The sequence below is a fragment of the Clarias gariepinus genome, chromosome 2 (genome assembly GCF_024256425.1).
Source record: "Clarias gariepinus isolate MV-2021 ecotype Netherlands chromosome 2, CGAR_prim_01v2, whole genome shotgun sequence".
NCBI lineage: Eukaryota > Metazoa > Chordata > Actinopteri > Siluriformes > Clariidae > Clarias > Clarias gariepinus.
The window spans coordinates 19859939-19867669 of NC_071101.1; the positions used below are offsets into that span (position 1 = coordinate 19859939).

Genomic DNA, 7731 nt, shown 5'->3' on the forward strand with positions numbered 1-7731 from the left:
GTCTTAAAGGGCCAGGTTTCAAAAACTATGTTTCAGAAACAAAGTCTGGCTGCAGATTAGGGGAGACAGGTGCTCGGCATGGCCGTTAGCTGGAAATGCCCTGGGCTGTTGGCTGCTGTTTGTTGAACTTCGGTTAGTCAGTGGAGTGTGAAGGCTGGATGATGTCATACTCTGCCACTCCATGCTGACTCTTTGTTAAAAACCTGCTTATCAGCTCGGGCTTTATTTGCGTTGACTCATTTTACTTCTCTGTATTTCACTCCCTCCCCCCTTTCTCCCTCCTCCCTTCTCCTCTGTACTATGGCTTTTGCTCTTTGCTCTGTTTCCTGGCTGTGCAGACACAGTGATGTCATGGTTCTCTGGCTGACTGCTGTGCTCCGAGTGTATATGTATGTGCACAAATGTGCTTACACTCCCAGGGTTAACATATCCCAGATTCTCATATACCTCCTCCGAGAATTAGGCTCATGCGTTCCTTTAATCACACAAATGCTTTCTTTTTATCCTTCCATCTAGTGCCAGAATGCATTACCCAAACTTTTATAAAACATATGCATATGTGTACAGCATCTCTGCATATCAGAGGCACTGTAGCTGCAACGCCTTCCGAATCAGGGGCCTCAGTGCATAGCCTACACCTGTAGCTTCCCTCATTCTCCAGGACTGACGTGATTGTTCAGTAGAGGATATTAGGTCATTCAGGAAACGGAGCTGCGAGAGACACAACTGGGACCGCCTGGCTCTTAAAGAGACAGCACCCTTTTATATTCTGCTTCACATGCTTGGAACATTCAAGTGATCAGAGCACATGCTTCATTCTTTCATGTGAAGTGCATGACTTTATTCATAATGTGCTAGTTTTTTTTATATTTCTTTTTTGTCTCCCAGACAATAGATAGTTGTTTTTGGTTTAAATTCAGTATTGCTGACATTACATCGGTCACCTTTTACAGTATTTAGTGGAAGATTCAAAATATTCCAGCATTCTCAGATCCTTTTTTATAGTTTTACATCTTTTTTTCCGTCAGATCACTATGTTCCTGATGTGTATTTTCCCTCTTACTCTCTGTTTCTTGGCAGGTGGCTTTGCAGCATTCTCCTCCTGCTTCCCAGGTCTTTGTGAAGGGAAGCCAGTGGCCACCCTACCCATGAGCCTGTCTCAACCCTGCCTGCCTGTGGCTAATGTAGGCCCCACCCGCATTCTACCCCATCTCTATCTAGGATCCCAGAAGGATGTACTTAACAAGGTGAGACAGAGCCATAGTGTCATGTGGAGTCTGTGGAAGGTTTCATCTATACAGAAAATTGAACAGTCTTCTAGCAGTAACTATCTAAGTTACCTAAATGTCTAACTTCAAGACCAATTGTTCGGCGTCCTGGCTTGTCATTGATTTAAATTTACTTTTTGTAATTTTTAAGATCATATATTTAGAAATACTGACATATTTTTCATTGTTCCATTGTTCCAGGATCTGATGGCCCAGAATGGCATCACGTATGTGCTTAACGCAAGCAACACGTGTCCAAAACCTGAGTTCATCTCGGAGAGCCACTTCATGCGAATTCCTGTCAATGACAACTATTGTGAGAAACTCTTACCCTGGCTGGACAAAACGAATGAGTTCATCGGTAAGGTTCTGCACATAGTTGGGATATCTATGCTAAGGATTTATTGTATCTAGGGTTTGGGTACTCCAAGTAAAACTGATCCTGGATCAGATCTAAAATAAAAAAAACAAACATCTTGTCTAGAATGTTTGGAGCTGGCCTGAAAATTGAGCAGCTTGCCCTGGGGACATAACCAGAAGAACACAATTGTTTTGCACAAGCTTTTCTGCAGATTAGATGTACTTTTCCTTTTGCCTGTCAGTATGGTGTTTGGTTGTCTTTTGTGTTTGTCACTCATGTATGTTTTCCTCCACCTTCTTAGACAAAGCCAAGGTTTCCAACTGCAGAGTCATTGTCCATTGTTTAGCTGGCATCTCTAGGTCTGCCACTATCGCTATTGCTTACATCATGAAGACAATGGGCTTGTCATCGGATGAGGCATACAGGTAAACGACCTCTGATACTCTGCGGCTTAAATTGCAAGTTATTTAAAAGATGGTGTAATATTAGATTTTTCCTTAGTAGGAAGAATGACTCGCATAGAGATATGTAAACAGTAACACCTAGTCACCTTTTGCATTTGACTAAAGGATTGCACTTTATCCATGTACAAATGGGGATGGAAAAGTTTTTCTCTCTCTTGTACCAGGTTTGTTAAAGATCGCAGACCTTCAATTTCACCAAACTTTAACTTCCTGGGCCAGCTGCTTGAGTTTGAAAAGGGTCTCCATCTGCTGAAGGCACTGTCTACAGGTCAGGAGAAGAATGAGCAGCCCAACAAGGCAGAGGATCCAAAACATGAAACCACCTTCAAACCAGACAGAGCTCGTCTAGATGGTGAGTCAGAGATCTCAGAGACAGAGACAAAGATGCCTTCTCCCTCGTCACTCCAGCAGGGCTTCAATGGTCTCAATCTGTCAGCTGAGCGCATCCTGGACACCAACCGCCTCAAGCGCTCCTTTTCGTTGGACATAAAGTCTGTCTACACACCCAACCAGTGTCCCCACCTCATGCCTATTCATGTTGGGGATGTCCCCAAGCTTTGTAAACTTGACAGCCCCAGTCCAGGGTCCTCAAATGGCGTGTGCCAATTGTCTCCATGTTCAGACAGCCCAAGCTCAGCTGATTCGCCAAGCCCGGTGGCTGAGAACTGTGCAAAGGTTCGCTTGCGCAGGAAAAACAAGCACAGTGGAGCAAACTCACCTGTGCAGTCTCTGAACCTAAGCTTTGGTCATTCGCTGTCTGGGCACAAGAGTCCAAGCTTGGATGAGAACCTGAAGTCTGCAATGTTGCTTGGGCTGCCTGTAGCTGGCACTGGCCCCATGTGGACCAAACACAGAGACACTTCACAAGCTACCACACCAGTCACACCAACAGGCGATGCCCCTTGGTTTTATGAGTCACTGACTAGCACGGGGAGTGGGTCGGCATCAGTACATTTTGCTCCACTGGGCTGTAGTGCTCTCCCAGGACCATGTGAGGCTGTCCGGTTACGTCAGAAGGCAGGAGAGGTACGGGAGTCCCGAGCTAGCTGGCATGAGGATACATCTGGCTCTGCTGCTGGAAGTGACAAACAGTTTAAACGACGCAGTTGTCAAATGGAGTTTGAAGACGGAATCTCAGATACACGTTCAAGGGAGGAGCTTGGCAAGATTGGTAAGCAGTCCAGCTTCTCAGGCAGTATGGAAATTATTGAGGTGTCCTGACAGATGCACTGTTCCATGGGACTGACGGGCATGGAGATGGGCAGGTGCCACTTACAGGTGAGGGAGTACTGAGGGACAGAATGGCAATGGCTGACTGATTCCTGACTTTTTTAGGATCGTTTTATTTTAGTGTGTAGGACTGTGAGAAATCGATTTTGGATTTTTATGTTTGTTTCTGAGACTCAAAGCCAGTTGAGCTGGATGCAGGCAGACTTCACGCTGTCTCTGTTTTTTTTTTTTGGTTTTGTTTTGTTTTTTTAAGCCATCACCATCCCAGAACAATTTGGGAGGAATAAGGACAGAACTGTTGTATTTGATTGCAGAATCCAACTCTTAGTGTACATGAAATTTTCGTCTCCAAAAAAAAAAAGCTTTACCAGCCTCACAGTGTATTGAGATTAAAGCATGGCTCAGTGTCCTCTGGTCACACTTGCATCTGGTATTATTCTCACACAGACTCGGTGAACTTACACATCCACAGCGCAAGGGCCTTTGCTGGCACATCTGAAGCCCTGGTATAGACTTGTGCTGAACAGATGAAGGCTTCTTTGTGCATTGCTTTTGTTCCCCCCCAGCTCCTGTATGCCAGTAAATAATCCTGGAGGAGGATGCAGGAACGTTATGAAAAAAAGCATTGTGGAAGTTTTCCTGCAGTGCCTACTGTAATTTTTTTTCTCTGTGTTTGTTCTTTACCTTTTCCCTGATTTCAACCCCCACACACTGTACAACGGGTGGGCACAAAAGGAACTACAACCCACCTTTCTTACACTGAGCATGCTGCCGTTTCTGAGGCTGCTGGTTTCCCTACAGATGAATATTATACACACCATGCATAGCTCTCTTAATGGACGTTTCAAATTTTTGGGGTTCTCTATTGTAGTTTAATTTATTTTATCTGTTCATTCTGGTAATGAGAAATAATATAATGATTGTTGATCCTTTTTTTTTTTGGTGTTGACCTCAGTTTTTGACTTAAAGGTATTTATGAACTCATTCACAAAACTGATGTACAACTGCAAGCAATATATCCTCTTTTCTTCATCTTTTTTTTATTTTCAACTCTTAAGGGAGAGTGAATGTTGAAATGAATCTATCTGGTATTTTTTTAATGCACTTTCTGTTGCGTTAAGAAAGAGACGATGAAGAAAATCTCATCACAAGGGTACCACAAATCTTTTACAAACCCTGATGCATTACACTACACCTGTGCTAGACTTTCACATGCTGGGACTGTTCAAGGATCTGTTCAACTTTTAAGCTCCAAAATAAAAAAAGCCTGTAAGCATGTATAATCTAAACTAATAGGAATATCCATATGAAATCCTGGCTTCCTGAAATGGTTGTTTAAAGAAATTATCTTAAGGAATTGAGCTTTTTATCTATAAGCACATACGTGAAAATGTTGAAAGACTCTGAAGGAGTAACGTTTGTCCCCCTTTTTTTTAATTAATATTTATGTTATTTATTGTGAGCTTGGGCCTGTTTATGGATGGAGTGTGAATGACTAACGACAGTGGACCTTTTGAACCCAAACCATGAAACAGATGACTATTTTTGATTGAGGCCGATCTTGATTTCCTTGTTTCCTTTATTTGCATGGGATATTAAAAGTAACTTAAAAGATTTGTTCCAAATTATGGTAATAGCTCAATTTATTAGCTGTGCCCACCAGTCATATAAATTAATTCAACTCACCTATCTCTATTTTTACGAAGGTTTGTGTTAGGTTAGATGAAGGCAACATTGATGTAGTGTGGTAGAATGATGGCACATGATGCTCCAGTTCAGCTCAGGGGAAGTGCGCACAATTCCCATCTCTGAGCTTTGGATACCTGCACAACTGTCATCCTCTCTCTCTATATTTCTCTTATTATCTCTGTTACTTTGGGTTTTTCTTTCTCGCACTCATTTTTTCTACACCCACATGGCTTTTTTTTCTTTGTAATTAACTCTTATATCTCTTATTTCTTATATGTTCCAAAGGTTTATGGAAATCCCACTGAAAGGGTCTCTCATGTCTGTACATGTGCATGATGTTGCCCCTTTGCTGTGGGGTGATTGGTTATTTATTTATGGATGTATTCTCAGTTAGCTACTCTGTATGGCAAACCCTTGTCCTTGTACTTGTGCTGCTGTTTGTTCTTTTTCTTTCCTTGTGTGACACATACCTGTATTTCCTTTCATTTCATCACCTCTATATTTTTAAACATATTGTTATCATTATTTAAGATATGTAATGAAAAGATGCAGGCTGTCCTTTTGCTGAAACTGTTTAATTGTTGGCAACTTTATTATTATTATTATTATTATTATTATTATTATTATTATTAATGTTGTGTAAATAGCAACGTATCTAGAAGAATAATTGAAATAGGGAACTTTTTTTTTCTTTCAGAAAAAATCCTAATACCTTAGGCTGCTTGACGCAAAATACCTCAGGTTCTATTCAATGGCTTTTTCCTTCCCTGTACCTGTTTTGTGAAGATGAAACAAAAATACAAACATCATAAAATAAGAGCTGGTGTGTGCCTCCTTTATCTATACTTAACTTTACTGTACATCTCAGTAGTGTCTGCTTATATACTGTACCAATTCAAGCTTAATAGGTGTAAAAGTGACTGGAACGTAATAGTCGTTAATCATATTTTTAAAAAAAAATTAATAAGAAGAATTTAATAGATTTGTCTCTACTTTAAATGCGGTACCATTTGTTGCGTTTTTTATTTATTTATTATTTTTTTTAGAAGCAGCCAAGTGGTAAAAATGGAATTATGTGTTCCTTAAAATCCAAACCATAGGACTATGTCTTGCAGTATAGTACACAGGAGTTTTTAGTACTGTACTAGTGGATAAAACTGGCTGCAGTTCCAGATTTCTGTGTTACAATATTTATTCTGCTGGTTTTTACTTTTTTTATCCATTTTCCAAAATTCAAGATTTTCAACTCTCTTAACTGTATGTTAAGAAAAAAAAAGTTGTACAAAAATAATGAAGCATGTGGTGTAGTTTGGATACCTGGATAAGACTTCAAGCAGGTATGTGAAGAGGTAAATCAGGCAGCTGAGGCTTAACTGGCTAACCTCCAACCGTCCCTGGCAAGGTGAGAGCTTAAGCTTCGCCTTCAGATTATTCTTATTAGTATATAGCAAAGCTCATATGTGAACAGGCTTAAAATACAGTGACATAAATAAATGTTTTAAGTGTCAAATACCATCTGTACTTTTGAGTGACATGTTGAATTTAGTTTTAAGTTATTACTGTAGTGGGAAGTGAATGATACTGAATACATGTTACATGATCTGAGACTTTGGAGCAAACGTATACAGTATATGGCACTTATACTGTAATATAGGCGGTAAATATACCCAAACTCCTTATTAATGTTGAATTGCAATTACTTATCGAAATGGTAAATATATGTAAAAATTAAAGCGCATAGGCTCAACTTAAAGAGGGAATACAGTAAGTCCCCAACATATGAACAAGTTCTGTTCCGAAAGTTCAATTTGTTCATAAGTCCAGAAAACATTGTCTAGGTACTAGAATCTTTAAAAATTCATATCTTTTCTCCGAGTGGCGCAGTGATAAAAGTGCTCGCCCTATCATTCGGAGATCGCTGGTTCAATTCCTGGGTGATGCTGTAACCTCTTGCAGCCGAAGGTCTAGAGAGAGCTGATTGGCCGAGCTCTCTCAGAGGGGAGGGATGAGAGGTACTTTATGTTCCCACATTAATTACCGCTCTACAGCCAATCAGGGGCATCAGTGAGCTCACGCAAGTGGAAGGAGCGGACAGCGCTCTCCTCTGAGTGTGTTACGCCGCCCCCAATGGTGCGTGAGCAAGCAGTTTAAAAGGTGCGGTCGGCTGGTGTCACTTGGTTCGGAGGAACTACGTTATCGGTATCGGATATACGTCTTCGGCCCTCCCATCTAAGTGGTAGTAGTAGCCTTAATGTGAGAGCCCTCTAATGACGGGGAGGAATTGGACACGACTAAATTGGGGAGAAAATCTAGAAAAAAAAAAAAAATCCATAACTTAAATGTTTGTATGTAGGGGAATTACTGTATATGTAAACTTTTAAATTTACACATAAAAAGAAAACATCAGCCACAGGTCACACACTGATTGATTGTTACTGATGGTAAATAATTGCCCGAACAAAAGAAATGCAGAAAACCATAAGCAAATTGTTTATAATTTTCAAAATGTCTATTATGTCTATTACTAATTATGACAATACAAACTAGCTTAATTCCAATAGCTGTCACTATATAAACTATTTAGAAACCATATACAGTACATGAATCACCCAAACCTTAAAACCACTGATAGGTGACGGTAAAATGAATTAGCTTGCTACAAGCACTTTTCAAGCAATGAGATGTATTAGGCAACAAGTAAACAGTCAGTTCTGGACAC

General features: G+C 40.4%; 1 protein-coding gene across 3 annotated transcripts in view; it reads left to right on the forward strand.

Moving 5' to 3' along the window:
* dusp8a (dual specificity phosphatase 8a) overlaps positions 1–5829 on the forward strand; it is a 39350-nt gene extending 33521 nt beyond the window's left edge. For all 3 annotated transcript variants that reach the window (XM_053485524.1, XM_053485533.1, XM_053485543.1), the window contains 4 exons: positions 1081–1247; positions 1470–1629; positions 1931–2054; positions 2258–5829. In XM_053485524.1, the coding sequence (XP_053341499.1) occupies positions 1081–1247; positions 1470–1629; positions 1931–2054; positions 2258–3314 (1508 nt within the window). In that variant the 3' untranslated portion in view covers positions 3315–5829. The remainder of the gene's footprint in view (positions 1–1080; positions 1248–1469; positions 1630–1930; positions 2055–2257) is intronic.
* The last annotated feature ends 1902 nt before the right edge of the window (positions 5830–7731 follow it).